The following is a 23,877-nucleotide window of genomic DNA, read 5'->3' as shown; positions in this document are numbered from 1 at the left end:
AGAGAGATTCATTTTAAGGAGTTGACTCTTGGAATCCTAGAGACTGGCAAGTTTGAAATATACAGGGCAGACCATCAGGCTAGAAACTCAAGGATCGGAATTGCAACCATGAGGCAGGATTCTTTCTCTGAAAAATCTCAGTTTTGCTTTTAAGGCCTTCAGCTATTAATTTCATGAGCCTTACACCCATTATCAAGAGTAATCTCCTTTACTTAAAGTCAACCAGTTTTATGTTAACCACATGTACAAAATACCTTCACAGCAACATCTAGATTAGTGTTTATTAAATAACCTGGTGCTACAGCTTAGATAAACTGGCACATAAAACTACCACAGTACTATAAAGAAATCTCCTGAATATTCTGTGTTATACACTTTAAGAATCAGTGTAGCCAATGACTTGAGGCATTAATGGTTTGGAGTTTATGACTCACTTACTCTTGTAGATTCTGTACTAGAGAACTTATGTTTTCCTGCTGGAATGATACCTGGTATTATATTGATTCATTTTTCATCACATTGTACAACATGGCCATGACAGATTAAAAATAAAACAACTTTCCTTCTTTAGATAAGTAACAAGGGGTTATTCATATGTTAAGCCATGGTCTTGTGTTATTTACTTTAAATCACAGCTGCATACATACAATTATGTCATATATAATTACTAATAATGAAATAGCTGAGAACAGGAAAATATATAAAATTTCATAAAATGTTTAATAGTGCATTCATATAGATTTTGTAATCCCCAAGACACCTTAGAATCCGTTCTCGATCCAGTGTTACAAGTTGGATAATCATATATCAGAAAATTTCTGGAACACTCTCAACTGAGGCTTCCCAGGAGGCACTAGTGGTAAAGAACATGCCTGCCAATTCTGGAGACACAAGAATCATGGGTTTGAACCCTGGGTCGGGAAGATCTCCTGAAGGAGGGCAGGGCAACCCACTGCAGTATTCCTGACTGGAGAATCCAATGGACAGAGAAGCCTGGCTGGCTACAGTCCATAGGGTCGCAAAGAGTCAGACACGACCGAAGTGACTTAGGGTGCATGCTACTGCCCAGTTTCATATTTTTATATAGCTTTAAAACTATAGGGCTTTTAGATAAGACAATAACATAATCAATTTATATATTGCATGAACATTTACTAAATGGCTATTCTATGCAGGGATGTGAACTAGTACTAATACAGGGATATAAGCCATATACACGGAGTCCATAATATTGTAAGGGACTTCTACTCTGCTCCCAAATAACTATAATACAATGTGGAAAGTTCTAAACTCCCTAAGAGGAAAAATACTAAGCTGATTCAAAGCAATACTATACTTCTTGATAAAAATAACAAATCCTGTGGTTTCCACATAAACTCTCCATGGACAAAGTATTAGGCAGATAGACTTCCTTGGACCTAATGTTATATAGGTTACACCTCATGTTATACACCTGTATACAACATCAAGCTTGTCAAGTACCAATATTTGAAATGTTCTCCACAGTTACATTTCTATTATCAAATTATTAATAGTTCTACCACATGAACAAATCTCATTCCCTGATCATAATATCTTAGCACTGGATTGACCCCTTACATATACGGTAAGCTCCTTTCTCTATGGGAGCAAAATTTGAGAGAATGTGAAGACATCTATATCTTTTTTGTCAAGATACTCTGCCTGTTGAATAAGCATTGTCATTGTAAAACTGCATAATTGCAAAAATGGCAAAAAATGAATTTTTAAAGAGAACAAGTTATTAAAAGAGGTGAGCTATCAACCCAAATCAAGTCTGTAGCAGGAAAAAGAATAGTCCCTCCAACCTAACCACTCTCTCCAAGACTGCTAATGACCCAGTAACATCACTGACTCTGATAGCAACATAATCTGCTAAAAGGTTCATGCATAGGGAAAGATGCAGAACTACACGACATCATTTTAAGCCCATAACTGTCTTATATGCTGCCACACAATAATTATGTTAAAGGACACAGTAAGCTGTTAACCACCATGACTCATTTTTATACTTTTAATAACTTCCTTACCTAGGACTAGCATCTTTTCCCTGAATCAACCAAGAAATTCCAAAACATGCTTCTAGTATGACATACATACATATAGTAATGTACATATACATAGTAATATATGCAGGAATGTATAGTAATAGTACCTTACTATCTATATTATATATAGACAAAAAAAAATCACATTTTTCTCATACATCAAGGAAAATATAGTCAATCACCCACTCAATAAACATTTATTGAATACATATTGCCTAACAATCTGTAAAAAAACAAAAACAGTATAGTTAGTTGTACGGTGGTTTAGTTGCTAAGTTGTGTCCAACTCTTGTGACCCCATGGACTGCAGCCCACCAGGCTCCTCTGTCCATGGGATTTCCCAGGCAAGAATACTGGAGTGGGTTGCTATTTCCTTCTCCAGGGGTTCCTCCTCACTTACGGGGCAAACCGAGGGCTTCTGCATTGCAGGCGGATTCTTTACCAACTGAGGCCGCAGGGAAGCACCATGGAGAAATTTAATACTTGCTATCAGGCCGCTCAAAATCTAACAGGTGAAGCACCTGAGCAACTAGTTCTAATAAAATACAGTGAACGCTCTAACAGAGGCCTTGGGCAGCACACAGCAGAGAAGAATCTGTTCTTGTTGAGGTCATTAGAAGACTGGTGATAGACGACTAAGCCTTTAAAAGATTAAAGTAGGAAATTTCCAGATTAAAAACAAAGGGATGAATATTCCACACAGAAGAAATAACAAGAACAAGGCTTAAGTTAGGCTTAACTTGAGTTCGGGCCAGACTATTAAGGCTATACCAAGGTAAATGCTATGTTAAGGAAATGAAACAACAGCCAGTAATCAATAAGGATCAATAGGTAGTTTTTAAACTGTTGGATTATGGGGGTTGAGCTACAAAAGGAAAGACTAAATTATGAGGATCAATTTGAAGCCTGTTGTGAAATCTCTTAGCAAGATTCTATGAAACACTGAATTGGATCAGTGGCATTGTGAATAGAGAGAAAGATCAAACTTATATTTCAAAGTGACTAAAACTAGTGGAATTTTATAGTTAAATATCCACACACTATCTCAATAATATATCATTTAAGGTCCAGTGATTCTAGTAAGTATGAATATGATCCACTTTCACTATATTTGAGCAATATTAGGTAGAAAACTGAATTACTTTTGCTGTTCTGGATCAGATTATTGGAAGATTAGCTAGAATCCTCCAAAGAAAATTATCACTTTAAATTATGCAGAGATAAAAACTGAGCTAACATTCAACCTCCGCAAAGTAACCACCAGCTCCGTAAGTTACTCACAGGTTTCCCTAGGTGATTAATTTTGCCACTCAGCTTGTCCTTTCTATTACAAGTTAGTTTGACTGCATTTTCTAAATTTGACATAATTTTGTCCTTTACAAGTCAAGTTATTACCCAGGAGAAATGATGCTTGTAAAGAAAAATTCAGTATCCTTAAGAAGGGAAATGCATAATTCTCCAGGTATTCAGTTGAATATTTTCTAGTGCAGTAGCCACCTAATTGGTCTCCCTGTCACCAGTTTCTCCCTTCTCCAATCCACCATGTGTGATGTTGCCAGTTTAACCGTCCTCAGCATAGCTGATAATGCTACTTCCTTACACAAAAACTTTCTATGGCTCACAACTGTCTAAAGAAGAGTCTCTAGACTCTGTTTAATTAAAGATTTCAATCAGCTCAAATCACCCATCAGTCTTCCTCTCGCCTCCCCTGTCTGCTGAACCTGACTGCTCACTATCCATTGAGCCCTCTGCTCTCCTCTAGGAAGGGACACGGGACGTCAGGCACGTGTTTGTTACTCCTCAGACACCACAGCTGATGCTAATCAAGTTATTTAGCTTTTCTGGGGCTTAGTTTCATCTTCTGCAAATTAGAAATAATAATATCGACCCACCACCTCAAATTCTATTTAAAACAAGATGAGCAATCAATAAAATGCTTACCTTGCTGGATTGTTATAAAGATTAGAAAATAATACATTAGAAGTGCCTAGTCTGGACTTGAATTATAGGCAAAAAGTTTTATTACTCTTCCAAGTTTTTGATCAGTTTTCTATATCTGGAATACTTGTCACTTCAACCAAACCCTTAAGCATAACATAAAGACCAGTGCTAAAGCTACCTAGCCATGAAACCATCACCAATATCCTAGTGAAAACTGCTTTTTTCCTCCTATAGTGTCATGGCGAAATCCCTGCCTTGAAGTCAGACTCCTAACTACCTCACTTTCTAATAACATGATCCTGAACAAGTTGCCTATGCACAGCTTCCTCATTTATAATATGGACGGTGATATCACTTTACCTGGCTCACTAAGCCATTATGAGAATCAACTAAGATAAGTGATATCTTCAAACATGTAATGGTCTACACATATGAGACACTGCTACTCCTACTAAAGTGTAAGATCAAATAAGGAGCCTGGTCTTCCTCATCTTTATAACTGATATAAAGAAAAAACAGGGCTTCCCAAGTGGCACAGTGGTAAAGAATCCTCCTGCCAGTGTAGGAGACGCAGGTTAGATCTCTGGGTGGGGAAGATTCCCAGGAGTAGGAAACGGCAACCCACTCCAGTATTCTTGTCTGGAAAATTCCATGGACAGAAGAAGCCTGGCAGGCTCCAGGGTAGAGTCAGATCGCGAAGAGTCAGACACGACTGAGCACGTATGCACGGCCACAACTACCAAAGAAAGAGATCAAGCCCAAGGAGAAGAGAATAACTAGTCTTCAGGTCAGGAACTAGGAGACTGGAAGAAACAATCAAGTGAAAGGTATAAGCAAAGGGAAGTGGGTAGAACTGAGGCTATAAAGAAGCTGTTCCTGAGGTTCACTTTTATAAACCAGTTGTGTGCAAAGGCAAGTGGCAGCTTAAAGACACTACCCACAGCAGATACTCTGTAAGTGATAGGGAAGGGAAGGAAGAGGGGCATGGGGAGAAAGGGATGGGGAATAGGAAGGAGGACAGTTTCATTATTCCTTACAAGTGCTAATTTCTGTACCTCTTGCCAAGGTGGTGTAACAAGAAGATCAACTAGTAGTTTAAAGCTTATGTGTCAACCTTCAAGGTTCCCTCTCTCTAATTCTGCCTCTTTTCTCCACTCTACATCTCTCCCATTCATCATTAATTCCCATTCATCATCATTTATCCCCTCTCCACCAGGTTCCCCACCCCGAATAATTACTCTTTTTCCGTTGTCTCTACGAGATAAATGAACAAAACAAAACAAATACCTCTGCTCTTATTTAAATGTCAATATGGAGCTCTGACAAGCTCATGCAAGAGCCTAACAGAGGTATTGTATTAATTGTCTTTCAGCAAGTATGCATATTTTAACAGGAATCACTAATACTCTCTTTCTCCTCTTCAGTCCCATCAAAAAACCCAGGAAAAGAATTCCATGTAACAGCAATGGGCATATGAGAAGATATTTGCAAGACATATAGTAAATTATCTTATATTCACATAATACTTCTGCTTTGTAAAATACTTTCTCATCTGTTATCTGATCTGAATCCCCAGAGAGGAATGATGAAAGAAAAAAACAAAATCCTATTTTTACCACACATTTTAACATAATGCAGTTTTATATAATTCAGTTTTCAAAGTTTTCTTATATATATCTTTTCATTTGCTTCTCCCCAATACGCAAGGGTTAGATGGGAAAGAGGAGAGTGAAAAGCTGGCTTAAAACTCAACATTCAAAAAACAAAGATCATGACATCTGGTCCCAGCACTTCATGGCAAATAGATGGGGAAACAATGGAAACAGTGACAGATTTTACTTTCTTGGGCTCCAAAATCACTGCAGATGGTGACTGCAGCCATGAAATTAAAAGACACTTGCTCCTTGGAAGAAAAGCTATGACCAACTTAGACAGCATACTAAAAAGCGGAGAGATTTCTTTAGTGACAAAGGTCCATACAGTCAAAGCTATGGTTTTTCCAGTAGTCAGGTATGGATATGAGAGTTGGATCATAAAGAAAGCTGAGTATCAAAGAATTGATGTTTGTGAACAGTGGTGTTGGGAAAGACTCTTGAGAGTCCCTTGGACTGCAAGGAGATCAAACCAGTCGACCCAAAAGGAAATCAACCCTGAATATTCATTGGAAGGACTGATGATGAAGCTGAAGCTCCAATACTTTGGCCACCTGATGTGAGAACTGACTCATTGGAAAAGACCCTGATGCTGGGAAAGACATAAGGCAGGAGGAGAAGGGGATGAAAGAGGATGAGATGGTTGTATGGCATCACCGACTCAATGGACATGAGTTTGAGTAAACTCCGGGAGTTGGTGATGGACAGGGAGGTCTGGAGTGCTGCAGTTCATGGGGCTGCAAAGAGTCAGACAGGACTGAGCGACTGAACTGAATATGCAGGGACGTCTGTTTCCTCCATCTACTGATGAAGTAAATGAGATTCAGAGATGTGAAAGGACTTTCCATAAGCTCATATCAAAATAGCTACTATTTATGGAGTATTTACTAGGTTCAGGAATTGTACTAAGTACTTTACATGCCTTATATATTATTCATACTTCACAACAATCTTATGAGGTTAGCATTATTATTATTTTAACATTCTACAAATAAAGGAATTGACCTACACAGAGGTTAAGTAGTTTGGCCACAGCCACACAATCAACAAACAGCAAAACCAAAATCTAAACAGAGCTCTCAGATGGCTCAATTTTTCTGTTTTGCCAAGCTGCCTCCTTCCCAGCCCAAGGCTGTTACTGCAACATGGTTTAGTAATTGTTCAGTAATATAAAAATGCTTTCTTTCTATTACCAAATTAGAACTGCAGGCTTCAGCTCAGTCACACAATCTCTGTGGGAAAAAAAATAGAGTGTATAAAAAATAATATATATAAACACTTAAAGCAGAAGTGGGGAGGATGTTATGTCCACTTCTTTCACAAAAGAATCAAAGATAGAAAACTCACCATACCTGGGGGCTAAAATCAGTAAAACAGTGTTAGCAGGTAAGAGAGCAATACTGCCTCAGCATAGAACAAAACAGAAGAGAGAGAAGTCACTTACGGCTCAGGAAAAATCACCTAAGAAATCAACAAAATCTAACCACGGATTATATGCTTATTTTAAAATGTTTAAAACAAGGAATATCTTTGTTGTATTCCTAAAATAAAGGCTGAGTAAATAATTTCCATCTTGTTTCAAAACTTCAGCAACTCAACACAGAACAGCACTGCTACAACTTGCTGCCACTTGTGATACCAACACGTGTGCCTGATGGCTCAGTCGTGTCCAACCCTTTGTGACCCAGTGGGCTGCAGCCCACCAGGCTCAACTGTCCATGGATTCTCCAGGCAAGAATACCGGAGTGGGCAGCCATTCCCTTCTCCAGGGGACCTTCCCAACCCAGGGATCGAATCCAGGTCTCCTGCATCACAGGCGGATTCTTTACTGTCTGAGCCACCGGGGAAGCCCCATCAACACACATTACAGGTTAAATATTTTAATGGGGGTGGCAGCAGCATTAAAAAAAAAAAATTGGTCTACATTTCCAAAACCTTCTATAAATCAGACTTTATGTTAAACAGGTAGAATTTTATCACATACATGCTGAGTAAGTGAGAAGAGAGATCTCTCCCTTAGGCACCCAAGATGACATTTCAAGAACTAGTAGGTGAAGCTTATATTTAAAATGATCCCAGGCTGAACACAAAGAGTAAATGTCACTTTATCTCAAGTCAAGAAAACTCTAAAACCTTGACCTCTAGGTCTTTTTAAAACTACATACTATAAAAATTATGTCAAAGCTTTTACTTTGGGGCTCATCTGATTTTGTTTCAAGGGAGAAATCAGTCATTGGGACACTACAGGGACTTTACAGGATCCAAAACAGTGACTCCTTGCTATCCACTTTAAGATACACTAAATATAGAGGTACAGGAAAGAAGCCTGTGGAAACCAATGAGTCAAGTCAACCCAGGTCAAAATAAAATATATTTCTAATTTCTAAAAACATAAGATTCTGCATGACTTTGGGGAAAGTCAAATTAAGTCACTGATATGTTCAAAACCTTCTGATGGTTTCTCACTTCTCTCAGAGTAAATCTTCCCAATAGCCTACAAGACTGTATATAATCTGGTCCCCTATTACTTCAGCACCCTTTTTGCTGATTTCTACAAACTCTATCCATCCTTCAAGGCCATAGTAATAGCAGATAAAAATCACTGAATTCCTACTATGTATCAGACACTCTATAAGCATATCACCTGGATAATTTCATATAATAACTTCAAAGCTCTTAGGGAAGGTACAAATATTTTCCCTGCCTTATTAGGAACCTACAACTTAGAATGGTTGAATAATTTATTCAAGGTCATATAACTTCTAAGTGTCAGGAGTAAACTATAAAAACCTGTTACCTAGTCCAAGCTCATTCTGCTCGCAGCAAAACAGGCCAATAAATCCAAGAGATGAGGTGTTGAGGCAAGGAATATGATTTCACTTGGAAAACTGTCTGACCGAGAAGATGATAGACTAAAGTCTCAAAATAACCATCTTGTAGGGCCCTGGTTGGGCTTCCCTGGTGGCTCAGCTGGTAAAGAAATCACCTGCAATGCAGAAGACTCCTGTTCAATTCCTGGGTTCAGATGATCCCCTGGAAAAGGGATAGGTTACCCACTCCAATATTCTTGGCCTTCCCTGGTGGCTTAGACAGTAAAGAATCTGCTTGCAATACAGGATACCAGGGTTCAATCCCTGCGTTGGGAAGATCCCCTGGAGGAAGGCATGGCAACCCACTTCAGTATTCTTGCCTGGAGAATCCCCATGGACAGAGGAGCCTGGGGGGTTACAGTCCGTGGGGTTGCAAAGAGTCGGACACGACTGACTAAGCACACAGCACAGAGGCATGGATGCCAGGTTCTTTTATGGGTCAGAGATGGGAAGGGGTGAGGAAAACAGAGTAAAAAGACCATTTAATTCTGACAAATATCTCCTAGAACGGCAAGCCCCAGGCAGGGGGATATGTTTGTTTCATTTCCTTATAGCCATTTCACAGGAGGTGTGAAATGGAATATCTCCTGCTATATCAATAAATAAGAAGGTCACAGCTATCCTTGATTCTGGCCCTCCCAATGTGAATTTCTGAGCCAAGCTGACAAGCTGCACCACTCCCTATGCAAGGAACTTAAAGGATGTCACAGCTCTTCACAGGTGGGCAGGGTCAGGTTATTTCCCTGTGAGCTAAACAAAAGCACTTTAGCTTAAGGGTCAGGCAGAAGGGAGCAGGGTTCTCCAGGGCAGGCCATTGTGTATGCTTATAATAACAAAAGCAGCAAAACTAGGGTTAAAGCCAGAGAAACAGATTCAGCATGGAGTCAATATTAACCCTTCTCAGTTACAAACCTAAATATGTTTGACTATAAGTTTAGTGCTTCAGTCACCATCCCCATGGAATCATCCTTAAAAGCCCAGACACTCAACTGAGAAACAAGCCTCCTGAGGTCAGGGTCAATGGGAAAAAAAAATATTTTTTTAAATTTCAGAGTCTCCCAGTGAATGTATCAACCACAGAGTCTAACAAAAAACAGTAGCTTAGACAATAAATATTTAAATGAAAGAATTAATGGATGAGTGAGTCATTCTATCAACTGTAGCTTGCTCTATGCATTTGTTTTAAAAATACATCTAGCTGTCATGGAAGATTCTAATGGTCCTGGCTAAAAAGGTGGAGCAAACTTTTAGAATACTTGTTCTTAGGAAAACTTGCTGTAAGCCAAAATCATAAAGCTAAACTTCTCAACAAGTAATTGATAAAATGCGAGAGATATTCTAGGAGCTAGAATAAAAGCAATAAACCAAATAGACAAAAATCCTTGCCCTTGTGCAGCTAATAATTCATTGTGAAGGAAAACAAAAATTTAATTCTTATGACAATTGCATTTTAGAGGAAGAAGCTGAGATACAGTGGGATTAAGTAATTTCCTTAAAATGCACAGCCAGTAAGTGGTAGAACTTGGATTCAAACAGAAATGGTCTCACAGTAGCTAGCTCTTAACAACATAAAGCCTCTCCGATGAATAATGAAAAGTGCTATGAATAAAAACAAAGCAAGGAATGATACAGCGGTTCTAGGCATGTGAAAAGGGTATTTTTAATAGAATGGGGTGGGAATCAAGGAGAAGGTGACATTCAAGATTTGAAAGAGGCAACTCCCCTTCCCCATGCAGCTATATGGAGAAATGACATTTCAGCCTAAGGACAAAGCAAGTGGAAAAATTCAAAGCTCTAAGTGTCTGAGCAGGAGTGAAGAGGCTAGGGAGGAGGGACAGGAGTGAGTGAGGAGCAGGGTTTAGATCTGAGAGGTAACTGGTGTCACAACTCTTAGGGAATGTAACCTTTACTCTGTGTGAGAAGATCCTGCGAGGTTATGACAAAGGAGATTGACACAGTCTGTCTTATATTCCACCAGAAATGCTAAAGCCCTCACCTCTGTGAAGGTTTCTAGATTTCATGTACACTGAAAAGAGAGCAGTAGAAAGTCAGTCACTTGAAATTATATTAAGTATGACACAAAGTCATACCACATGCTACAAAATTCCAGTCTTATTTTTCCCATCATTTCTGACTTAATATAGCAAAAATTTTGAAGTAGAGAGAGAATAACACAGAGTCCAAAATATCAAAGAACTAGTGAGTCAAATGGCAAGGCAAAATGTGCAGTATTTTTCACAATTATCTTTTAAAAGCAAAGGTTTCATAAGGTACAAATTTCCAGTTAGAAGATAAATAAATACCGGGGATGTAATGTACAACATGACGACTATAAGAAAGATATGACCTTTTCTATGACCTTTCTATGACCTGATTCATTCTTAGATACAGTTGAACAGAAGAGAATACTCAACATTCTTAGAATAGTTGAACAGAAAGGTATATAGCTGGCTTATAAATAAGATTCCAAAAATGGCAGCTAGTTGCCAATCCTTTGTTCTTTTCACTTCCTGATTCTCCTTCCTCACAAGAATGTTTTGGTGGTCTAATTTAGCAGGCTTTGCCCCGGCAGGTTAATTTTGTGGGCTTTATCCTGGACATGCACAAAGAACTAAAAGGATGGGGAAAATAGTTAATGTAAATCACCCAATCAAAAATTTAGGCGACCTCCGGGAAGCCTGTGTCCTTGACTCTCAGCCTGAGAGGAGCTGGAGGAGGAGACCTGCGTCTCAGGAACAACGGAGGGGACCCCTGCCCCGTGTGCTTGCTCCCAGACCGTGACTGCCGGGCGCCCTTCTGCAGAGGGAAGGCCTGCCTTGCCGAGCCATCTCCCATCATCTGTCTTATTCCCAAGACACCTTTTGAGAGCATTTCCAACAGGACTACAATGTAATGCTGCTATACGCTACATCTGAAAGTTGTTAAGGGAATACAGTCTAAGAATTCTAATCACAAGAACTGCTTTTTTTCTTTTTCGGCGGGGGCGGGGGGGGGCAGGGTCATATAAAGTATTGGATGCTGACCAAATTTATTGAGGTAATCATTTCACAGTATAGGTAGGTGAAGTCATTATGCTGTACACATTAAACTTACACAGTCTGTATGTCAATTATATTCCAATAAAACAAGGTGGGGGGGGAACCGTCATTGAGACTTTTAGGCTTCACTTTATTTTTTCGTATTTTTCAGAACCTGATTAAGAAATTTCTATCTACTGTCCTTTTTTCTTGGTAGCAAGTTTTCCTGCAGCAAGTCAGGCATTAAGATTCAAGTTTTAGGATATGCGCTACTACCAATGAAGAAAATCTTTGCTGAAAGATTTTGCATCTGTTGCAGAAGCACAGAATGACTTATTAATAATGGGTATTCCTCACCAATTCTTTTTACCCTGACCATCCCACATTTCAGTTGCTGTATTAGAGGTCTCCAGAACTTCCAGGAGGCATAAGAACAGAAAGCATAGACACCGTATTTTTATTTTTAAATTCAAAGCCATAGTGCAGGCAGAAGACTGTATTTGTAAGAATATGCAGTCAAATGGAATCTGTTTCTTCTCAATTACATATACATACTCCACCTCTCTCTGACCAAAAAAAAAAAAAAAAATTCCTGTGAAAGACTGAGAGAAGAGTAAAAGAGAAAAAGAAAACTTTTATTAGAATCACTTCAACTTGCATCCTTCTCCCGACCCTAAGCCTGTAAGGAAGTTGCCTGGCCCTGAAAGGGCACAGGAAAATAAAGCAGAAACAACAGTAGAGGAAAATCCAGAGAGCAAATCCTGAGCAGCTTCACAAGATCCCCCAAAGAGCAAAAAACAGCCAAATGTTCACTTTGCTGGTTTTCACCCATGCAGCTATGAAATGTACTCCTGGTGATTTTCTTTTTAAGTGAAGACTCTTTGCGGTTGGAATGAAGAGGAAGAACAGGTGGTAAAGTGAACCTTAAAGCTGGAGACCAGTTGGAAATACGCATCTCAGCTACAAACGTCAACTTAAAGGAGTGATGACTACCAAAGATTAGGAAGGAAAAGCTCCATTGGGAATTATCTCATAAGGGATGCTGACTGATGACCATGATGCCTCTGAAGTCAAATTTGGCTCTGCACCCTGACACCAAATTAAATCTCACGCAGCGTTTTGGGTGAAGTAGAGAACAGCTTCATTGTTTCGCCAGGCAAAGGGGGCCACAGCAGGCTAGTGCCCTCAAGACTGTGTGTCTCAACCTGGAGCAGGTACCAACTGAGAAGTTTTAAAGGAATGGATCAAAGAGGGAGTGATCAGCTCGTGGACATTATTCTGATTGGTTGGTAGTGAGGTAAGCACAAGTCAGCAACATCAACCTTCTGGTTCCCACTGGTCTAGCGTTTGCTTGCTTGTGGACAGTGGACCGTTGTTAACTTTAACTTCTCCCACCTGGTGGGGGTTTCAGCGTCTACAAAACAGCTCAAAGACATTGTATCCCTTGATGGAGAACCAAGGCCTTGCCCCAAGGCTGCACTGTTGCTTCTCTTGATTGCTCCATCCCTGTCTCACATTTCCTCCCTTCCTTAACTGACAACTGTTTGAACCTGCCTCTTAGAGAATACCATGGAGGCAGAATTAAGCCTGTTTCCTGTAAGTGAAAAATGAGGGACACAGGTAGAGTTTTGTGCCCAGGAGCCCCACAGGGTCCTGCTCAGTATCACTTCCTTACATGTCTCTTTCACCAACATTATTCAGTGCAGCAATAGTCACTGAGGCACTCTCCTCCACACACTGACGTACAATATTACACAATGTCTCTGCTCTCACCAAGATGCAGCTGCGGACAATGTGCCCCCAGGGAATTGTTCCCTCTGAGAAAAAAACAGACTGTACAGGAAAAGTGGGGGAGTGATTAAGTAGAAAGCAGGAAGCTTTTGAGAAAACCTAGAATTGACTAAGATTATATTTTCTGCCTCTTGGGAGATTTAAGGCTTCATACCAAGATCATGTTGATCTACAGAAAAATAAAGTTAAAAGTTCTATGCCCTATCATATTTCTTTAATATTCATCTGTGCCAGGCACTATGCTAGACAGCATACAATGTCCTTCTTTGTGGAGCCTTCTACTGGGATGGTAACACTTCCTTGGCAATAAAGTAACACTGACATATTATAGTCAGAAGATGTCTTTAAAATATCCAATCCAATGGTTATTTGCTCTGAAATATTCATTCTCATGCTATCAGATTTTGTCTTTACATTGTCAAAATACTCAAGAGATTGATTTGACTCTATTAAAACAAAACCCCAAAACATCAGAACACTAAGTTAAATAATGAACCCATAAAAAGTAATTATTTCAACCACTATTCTTAACCTTTGCCTCAGACTGGTAGACTGCAGTGGTGAGAAGATAGCTCCTTTTGCATTTTCTTCCATTGTCAAAGATTACGAAAGGCTATGGATATCTAAATAAAACTTTTTTTAAAATAAATGCACTAATACATATGTGTGCATGTGTGCTCAGTTATGTCCAACTCTTTGTGACCCTATGGACTGTAGCCTGTCAGGCTCTTCTGTCCATGAAATTTTTTCAGGCAAGAATACATGAGTGGGTTGCCATATCCTTCTCCAGGGGACCTTCCCAAGCCAGGGATCAAACCTGAGTCTCCTGTGTCTCTTGCATTACAGGCAGATTCTTTACCACTTGAGTTATGGGAGAAGCCCCTAATCAGCATATTACAGGAAGTAAGATCTTAGTGGTGAGACCTTTGACTTTTGAAATTTCTGTTTCTAGAGCCAATGTACCAGTAATATAGAATATCATTCTTGTTGATTCAGAAGGTATTATCCATGACTTCCTTTGCCAACTCTGATCAACTAAGGTACACTAATTTATTCTCCACTGTATCTACATCGTGGGGAGACTCAACTAAGAGAACAGAAAAGGAGAAGCATGATTGGGATACACAAGGCGTCTCACGACCAGACTGAAGCTAGGAACCAGAGGATGCGTACAGGGACTTTCTTCTGGTTTAAAATATACTTCTTGAGCCTATTATGTGACAAACATTCTTGTGGGTGCCCAGGAATCGGAGAAAATGGAGATTTATGATTGATGTCCTTACAGAGCTTACATCTTTCCCAGATGCTTTAAATAAACTCCGTTTGTTCTCAGGAGGGGATAGAAAGTGAGAATTAAAAAGTATGACAAGTATTTTCACTCTATCCTCAGCATATACCTAATGTTAGTCTAAGCTTTTCTGATTGTGAATTCCATTTTCCCTTCCATTTCTCAATTGCTATTCTTCACTTAGACTATTTTAGCATCAATTTAATTTGGACTCACTTTCCAAACCTAGCTTTTGGAAAGCTGACCCCCACAGGGCAAGATCCTCAGTTATCCTGGGGCAGGTCACAGAAACCCCAAATAAAGATACTTTACCCCTCTCCCACTTCCATCTTCAGTAAGACCTGTCATTTTGCCTCATACACCCCATGAAGGAAGAGCAATCAATCAGACTCACCTAAGAAGCATACTGACTGGAGTTAATCTGTGTTCATGTTCATATATTTTGGATATAACTGGCCAATATCCAAATCACTATAGACTGAGAACTTTCCAACAGGGGATTATAAGATATGCTGAATTGCATTAAAAGAAATGCTAAAATTGAATGTGGAAAAACCTGTATCATATTAAGTATATTTTGCCCATCTTCATTTTGATGTTGAAAATGAATAAGTCTAATTCCCAAGTGAATTTTTTCTCATTATTCTTCCTTATATTGCTGGCATTGGTTCATAAACCAATTATAAATCCTGATTTATATCAACTCAATCAAATAATCTTATAGATAACTGCTGAATAAACAGCCTAAAGGTTTTATTTTAATAAGTTTTCTAGCTGATGTATTTGTTGAAAGGAGACTAATCATAAAACAAAGGCATTACATGTATATATCAATTCGTGGAAAACATTTATCCCTAAGAAAATCTATAAACAGCAATATTGTCTAAATTGAATAATTTGAATATACAAAAATCCCACAAAAATAAACAGAGATACACAATAGAAAAATGAGAAAAAGAATATGAATAAATTCATAGAATAGCAGATTAAAATACCCAACAAACATATGAAACAATGCTCAAATTCACCAATAGTCTGGGAACTGGAAATTATGTTAAAAATGAACTAAGCTTATTAAACTGGCAAGAATTAAGAAGAGCAGTAACACCTTCTGCTGTGAAGGATGTGAGGTTAAGTTGTACCAACATGCAGTGTCAGCAGAAATGTGAAAGGTGAAATCAGTCCAGCAACATTATTTAAATTAAAAATATACATACATGAAGCCAATAATACCATCCCTGAGAATCTATCCTATAGATACAAAAAGCATCAGTAAGTTTGACTGTACATGCAATCATCAGATTGCAGCACTATTTATAATGGCAGAAACCTGGAAACAGTAAATTACCATTAAGGGGAATGACTGAAAACATATTCACACTATGAAATTATGCATCCATGAGAACAATGAATGAAAGCTATGCCAGACAAGTTGAAGAGGCAGTCAAATAATATAAAAAAAAAAAAAAATTGAGTTTTTTGAGAAAACATTATTGTGCAAAATTCTATGTGTATATATGTGTGCATGTTTCAGTATGGATATATGTACATATAAACATATAATTTATATATAAATACATATTTATATATGAATACATATTACATGACTGAAGAAGGATTAAACACACTAAGTTATTAAGATGGGTTACCTTGTACATGGGGAGGGTAGAGCTAAAGCAACATAGGAAGGAAGCAAGTAAAAGAGGAGACATGCAAAAACAAGAAAGTTCTTTTTAAAAAAGGAACTTTAGCATATCTTTGATATTTTATGCAAAACTAGGTATATGTCCTGGACTACGCATCTAGAAATTTACTAAAAATAATTTTTAAAAATTCAAAAAGAACAAATATCAAAGCAGTAAAAGACTACAACGAAATAGAACAGTTAACTAATCCTGAAATGGAGAAGCAAAAGCAAAGAAAGAAGAATAAAAACAAAAAATGTGCTCAATTTTATCAAATAAAAATTTTAAATAGTTTGAATGCCAAAAAGCCTATAAGTAAAATTATCAGTAATCAACAAACTAGAAATACTGCAAGATGACATAGTTCGTAAATAAAATGCTCTTATAAAACCATAAGAATTCTAACACTACTTAGAAAAATGGACAAAGAACTTGAATAAATCACAAAACAAATACAAGCCAATAACCACAAGAAAATACAGGTCAGTCTCAATAATAAATAATTGCAACATAAAGCATTAAGTAACAAATTTTATCTTTTAATTTGACAAATATTTTAAATAACTAATGCTACTAAGAATATAGGTAAATTTGTCTTTTCTAACATTGCTCATAGCACTTCTGCAGAGCATTTTGACAACGTGTAACAAGAGCCTTAAAAACGTCAATATCCTTGGCCTCAATAGTTTCATTTAAGAAAATCAACCCTAATGAAATAACTGGAAAAAACACAAGGGTTTACATACACAGATGGCCATTACATATTACTCACAGCACAAAACTGGAGATACCCTCATTTTTTTTTTTTTTTCTCTTGGTGACCCCCTGGACTGTAGCCCGCCAGGCTCCTCTGTCCATGGGATTTCCCAGGCAGGAATACTGGAGTGGGTTGCCATTCCCTTCTCCAAGCCTCAATTTTTAATGGAGAACTGCTTAAGTAAGTTCCAAATGGTAGAATACTGCATAGTCATTAAAATATTTTCAAAAATATTTATTGATGCTATATGGATAAATACTATTAGTACAACATTCAATTTAAAAAGTCATGAACACACCCTACAAGCTGTTGTCCTAGTTTTCCATACATATATTTGTACAGAAAAAAAGATTAAGAAGTCAAGTTACTTCTAGGTATTGAAATTAAGATGTAGTAACGCTTTTAAGTACTTTATAAACTTGACATAGTAGGTATCCATGCATTGACACATTACTGTCACTGTTAACTTATTCTTCAAGGAATCAAGGTGATCGTTAACTTCAGTCTTACCTAGTTTCCAAATCAGTTCTGAGCAGGCTGGAAAGTGTATCACAGGTCTCAAATTTAACAATTCAAAGACTCAGCAATCAAAGTGCTATTGCTTAGCACTAGGATTCAATGAAGTTTCCAAATCAGCTCCACAACCCCAATTGTGACAGATTGTGTGTGTGTGTGTAAGTACCAACTGCCCCTTACAGACATCACTGATCAGTTCCTGCCACCATACTGCCCCAGGCTATGGAAACGAGGCAGACCTCAACTCGCCTTAGTAACTGCTAAGCCCAACAGTAGTCTTCAAACTTTCGATCCCATGATCCCATCCACAAAAAACCATTTGAGCATATACAATTTTAATAGCTTTATATTTATTCTTAAATGTACATGTATGACTGTTAATATGTTGTAAATTATCTAAATATAAAAGATTGTAAAGAATGTAATAAAAAGCAATATAAATGAGAGTTCTATTATTTTGTTCCTATATCCCAATCAATCATTTTATTTGCCCCAGGATACATGACCCTACTACAGAGATCACAGTCTTAGAGCACACTCTCCAACCTCACTGTCTGTCTCCTTCCCGCATTGCATCAGCACTCATTTTGAAATTCCAGAATGCCTGATACTTGAGTCAGCTCAAACAATGACAATATTCATGACAGAACTCACTTACACAACATGAAGAACCATGTTTTCCTATTTATCTTTTGGCAAAGTCTGAATTTTCATATGCAAATATTATATACAGTATGGTATGTAATGTTGGTATGTAATACTGGCAGTATAGTATGTAACTAAGTTTCTATTATCATTGTTTGATAATGTTTGTTTATAATGATTACTACCACTAAAACTACCACTACTAACAACTACTACTTTTTTACTGGTATAAATAATTTTGGTATTTACTGGTATAAATAAATATTTAGTACATTCAAAACTTTAAATAATGTACCTCTGCAGACTTTTGAAGGTTGTCATGGCATGAAGCAAGAAGGGATGACTTCTCCCATTTCTGTGCAATTTGATTGGCTTCTTCTATCTTCTGCTCACAACTTTTTTGAGAATTTAGCAGTGTTACCTCATAAAATTCTTGAATATCTGTAAAGAAAATGCAAGAGAAAAGTCAACATGTTATGTATGACCTCATAGGTAGCTTCTTAATGCATGAGTATATGGAAGATTTTGCTAATTAAAAGAAACCACTGCAACCATTTGCTGCAACTAGAAAAAGCCTGGGCACAGCAATGAAATGCAGTGCAGCCAAAAATAAATACATTAATTAATAAAAAAGAACTACATAAATATGTGTGCAAAGAAAAACAAGAAAAATAGAAGAAATCTTAAAAGTTGAATTTTTACCTGTATGAGAATTCTTATAGCAACTTTATTTAGAATTGCAAAAATTAGAAGTAATCAAGATGTCCTTCAATTAGTGAATGGATAAATGGATACTATTAGTAAGTAGTATTTAACAACAGTAAGGAATTTACTATTTAACAATAGCAAGGAATGAGTTACCAAACTATGTAAAAACATGGATGAGTCTTAAATGTAAGTTTAAAAGAGCCAGGCATGTAGCTAGGCTCCATATTATAGGATTCCATTTATATAATTTTTGGAAAAAAAAAAAAAACAACTAAAGAGACAATAAAACTATCAGTGATTTCCAGAAGTTCTAGGAGATGGGAGGAGGGGTGAATAGGTAAAGCACAAAGTGATGAAAATATTCTGTAATGATACTATATTGGTTGGCACCTAACAGGAAGCATCTGTCAAAATCCAAAGAATTTTACGGCACAAACAATAAACCATAACACATGCAAATTTTAAAAATCATTTAGGAGGCCAGGGAATTCCAAGATGAAAAGCAGACTGTGACAGAAGAATCTAACTAGATCACAGATGAATGAAATAACCTCACTGAAGGCAGCAGGAGAAAAAGGTGATGACCTGAATATGAGTAGAGACTGTAAAACCAAACGCAAAGAAACACACAAAAGCATCTCAGTCTACACTCTAGTTGGTAAATTTGTCTCTCATGGAGTACAAGTCAACAAATTCGAAGTCACTGTATGTATATAACCAGAATTGAACAATTAAGTAAATGGATGGTAGATGGTAGGACCCAGGTTTCTCACTGTTGGAGTAGGAAGTTACAAACAAAAAAGTGGGTGGGTAGGGTATTGAACAATGAGTCATATGATTTTGGATGAAAGAAATCATTATAAACTCCTTTTAGCTTAATAGAAATACAAATGGATATATAGAAATACTTACACATATGCATATATACAGGTTAGTATTTGTTATTGTTCATTTGCTCAGTCATATCTGACTATAAAAACACATATTCCCTCACCCTGTCTGATGAAAGGGCCTACAATAATGACTTTAGCCTCTATATAGCATTCTCTAACAAATGGCAGAGGGTAATGAATAAGTACAGTTGGTATTAAGTTAGAATTGGGAGTATCTATATGAATTCAAAAGTTTGGAAGGAAAGAAGGGAAGGAGGGAGAGAAGGATAGAAATAAAGAAAATATGAATAGAAATAGAAATCAAATATGTGTATTAATATTTCCTAGCTGCCATATTTTTCTAGATTGAGAGGGCCTAGCAGCAATAACACTCCAACAGCAACTGGCACACACAGGAACCAGATCTTGGTTTCAATAAAGGAAACCAGAGCTTCGGAGGAAAATGGTTGATCCTACTACTGGGGCAGAAAATATAACAAGATGATCCTGGAGTATCTTGAGAATAAGCTCCCCAACCCAAATTTTAAAAATTTTGCTACAATAGGGCATGTCAAAACAACACAAAAGTTACATGAAAGAGCAGCCATACATGGCCAAAACTGAAGCAATCTGAGTAAATATATATGTAACATAGGATTGGATTATATCGAAAATATAAAATAAATGTCCAAGAATCTATATTGGTATGAATGAATGAAAGAAAATATGTCATTATTTAAAAATATACAATGGATGGGTTAAACAGCAGACTAAACAAAGCAGAACTGGAAAATATACCCAAAGATATTACCCAGAATGCAACATAAGAGAAAACAGAATGGAAAATGTGAGAGAAATATTAGAATATACAGAGGATAGATAAGAAGGTCCATTGCTTTTCTATTAGATGTCTTCAGGGGAAAAATAAAATAAATAACAAATGACATTTAAAGGCTACAGATATCAAATTTTTAGAATTTATAAAAATATGAATTCTCTAGTCCTGAAAGTAACAGTTTATTAAAAAAAAAGAATAAACAAAAGCTACTCTGGCAACCTGATGCAAAGAGCCAACTCATTAGAAAAGACCTTGATACTGGGAAAGATGGAAGGCTAAAGGAGAAGGGGACAACAGAGAACAAGATGGTTGGATGGTATCACTGACTCAATGGACATGAGTTTGAGCAAGCTCTGGGAGATGGTGAAGGACAGGGAAGCCTGGCATCCTGCAGTCCACGGGGTTGCAAAGAGTCAGACACGACTGAGCAACTAACAACAATGCCTAGGCCTAGACACAGCATAATAAGCAGAACACCAAAGACAAAGCAGAGATCTTAAAAGCAGTCACACAGAAAAGATTAATCAGAATTCTCAGTAGCAATAATGGAGGCTGGATGACAGAAGAACGACTTAAAAATCTTGAAAGAAAACTATTACAAGGGGACTGCATTCCATTGCAAATCACATATCTTAACTTTTTTTTAAGTTTGCACCTAGAATACATAAAGAATTCTCAAAACAAAAAGAAGGCAACGAATCCGATAGAAAAATGGTAAAAGATTTGACCAGGCACTTCACCAAGAAAGTAAGAGGTAGCAGATAAGCACATGGAAAGATATTCAACATCATTAATCACTAGGGAAAGAAAAATTTTAAACCATAATGAGATACTACACATTTTCACTACATATTTATTAAACTGGTTTAAAATTTTAAACACTGATCATCTCAAGAACTGACAGTGATCCTAAAGAACTAGAACTTTCAATCGCTGATGATTAGTATGGAAAACAGTACAACCAGTTTGAAAAAGTTCAGCAATTACTTAAAAAGTTAAACATATAGCTACTATATAATCCAGCTATCACTGATCTAGATACTTATCTAAGGAGAAGGAAATATATATTCATGTCAAAAGTCAAATTTGAAAACAATCCAAGTGTCCATCAATAAATCAATGAATAAACAAACTGTAGTATACCCATACAATGGAAGACTACTCATCAATAAAAAAAAAAAGCAAACGATTGATACACACAACACGGATGAATTTCAAAATAATGCCAAGTAAAAGAAGTCAGAGAAAAATGAATGCATCTTTTATAATACCAGTTATATAAAATTCTAGAAAATGCAAACTAATCTATATTGACAAAACAATTCTGTAGTTGCCTGGGAATAAGACTGTGAGGTTTGGCAAGAAAGGGTGAGTGGGAGAGTTTATAAAGGAGTGTGTGCATATATCAAAACATTAAATCATTGCTTGACATATGTGCAGTTTATTATGTATCAATTACACCTCAATAAAGAAAGTAAAAAAAATAAGATGCAACTGAGAGAAGTTTTTTTCATATCATACAGGCAAAGGGACAGTATCCGGGTGTGTAAAAACCAAAAAGGAAGAGACATACAAACCAAAAGAAAAAAAATGGGTGGGAAAATATAAACAGGATATTTAACAGCAAACATGTATCACTGATAAATCTGATAAGGGAAACGATTCTCAATCTCATTCATGATCATAAATACAAATTAAGATCATAACCAAACACCACCTACACCAATAATATTGGCTAATATATTACTGTAGCTTAGTATATCTTGAAGTCAGGGAGACTATTTCCTCCAGCTCTATTAGTGTTTATGATTATTTTGGCTATAATGTTGTGTGTGTCTGTGTGTTTCCATACAAATTTTAAAATTATCTGTTCAAGTTCTGTGAAAAATGCCATTGGATTTTGATAGGGATTGCATTGAATCTGTACATTGTCTTGGGTCGTATGGTCATTTTAACAAGGTTAATTCTTCCAATCCAAGAACACAGTTCAGTTCAGTTCAGTCGCTCAGTCATGTCCGACTCTTTGTGACCCCATGAATCGCAGCACGCCAGGCCTCCCTGTCCATCATCAACTCCCGGAGTTTACTCAAACTCATGTCCATTGAGTTGGCGATACCATCCAGCCATCTCATCCTCTGTCACCCCCTTCTCCTCCTGCCCCCAATCCTCCCAGCATCAGGGTTTTTTCCAAAGAGTCAACTCTTCGCATGAGGTGGCCAAAGTACTGGAGTTTCAGCTTCAGCATCAGTCCTTCCAATGAACACCCGCAACTGATCTCCTTTAGGATGGACTAGTTGGATCTCCTTGCAGTCCAAGGGACTCTCAAGAGTCTTCTCCAACACCACAGTTCAAAAGCATCAACTTTTCAGCACTCAACTTTCTTTATAGTCCAACTCTCATATCCATACATGACCACTGGAAAAACCATAGCCTTGACCAGATGGACTTTTGTTGGCAAAGTAATGTCTCTGCTTTTTAATATGCTGTCTAGGTTGGTCATAACATTCCTTCCAAGGAGTAAGCGTCTTTTAATTTCATGGCTGCAGTCACCATCTGCAGTGATTTTGGAGCCCCCCAAAATAAAGTCTGACACTGTTTCCACTGTTTTCCCATCTATTTGCCATGAAGCGATGGGACCAGATGCCATGATTTTAGTTTTCTGAATGTTAAGCTTTAAGCCAACTTTTTCACTCTCCTCTTTCACTTTCATCAAGAGGTTTTTTAGTTCCTCTTCACTTTCTGCCATAAGGGTGGTGTCATCCACATATCTGAGGTTATTGTTATTTCTCCCGGCAATCTAGATTCCAGCTTGTGCTTCTTCCAGCCCAGTGTTTCTCATGATATACTCTGCATATAAGTTAAATAAGCAGGGTGACAATATACAGCCTTGACGTACTCCTTTTCCTATTTGGAACCAGTCTGTTGTTCCATGTCCAGTTCTAACTGTTGCTTCCTGTAGGTCCTTCCATCTGTATGAGTAACTTTCAGTTTCTTTCAACAGTACCCGATAATTTTCCAAGTACAGATGTTTTACCTCCTTAGGTAAGTTTATTCACTCTCAGATATAGAGAACAAACTAGTACTTAGCAGTGGGGAATGGGAAGAGGAGAGGGGCAATATATGAGTAGGATATTAAGAGATATAGATCATTAGGTATAAAATAAGCTACAAGGATACATTGTACACCACTTGCAATATAGACAATATTTGATAATTATAAATAAGTACAAT

General features: G+C 37.4%; 1 protein-coding gene across 13 annotated transcripts in view; it reads right to left on the bottom strand.

The window, feature by feature from the left end:
* Positions 1-23,877, bottom strand: part of DLG2 (discs large MAGUK scaffold protein 2) — a 2,236,304-nt gene that overhangs the window by 1,917,223 nt on the left and 295,204 nt on the right. For all 13 annotated transcript variants that reach the window (XM_043451476.1, XM_043451478.1, XM_043451480.1 and 10 more), the window contains one exon: positions 18,524-18,669. In XM_043451476.1, coding sequence (XP_043307411.1) covers positions 18,524-18,669 — 146 coding nt within the window. The remainder of the gene's footprint in view (positions 1-18,523; positions 18,670-23,877) is intronic.

The sequence above is a fragment of the Cervus canadensis genome, chromosome 29 (assembly GCF_019320065.1).
Source record: "Cervus canadensis isolate Bull #8, Minnesota chromosome 29, ASM1932006v1, whole genome shotgun sequence".
NCBI classification, from domain to species: domain Eukaryota; kingdom Metazoa; phylum Chordata; class Mammalia; order Artiodactyla; family Cervidae; genus Cervus; species Cervus canadensis.
The sequence above is the reverse complement of the archived record's forward strand: the minus strand, read 5'-3'. Positions and strand labels throughout refer to the sequence as shown.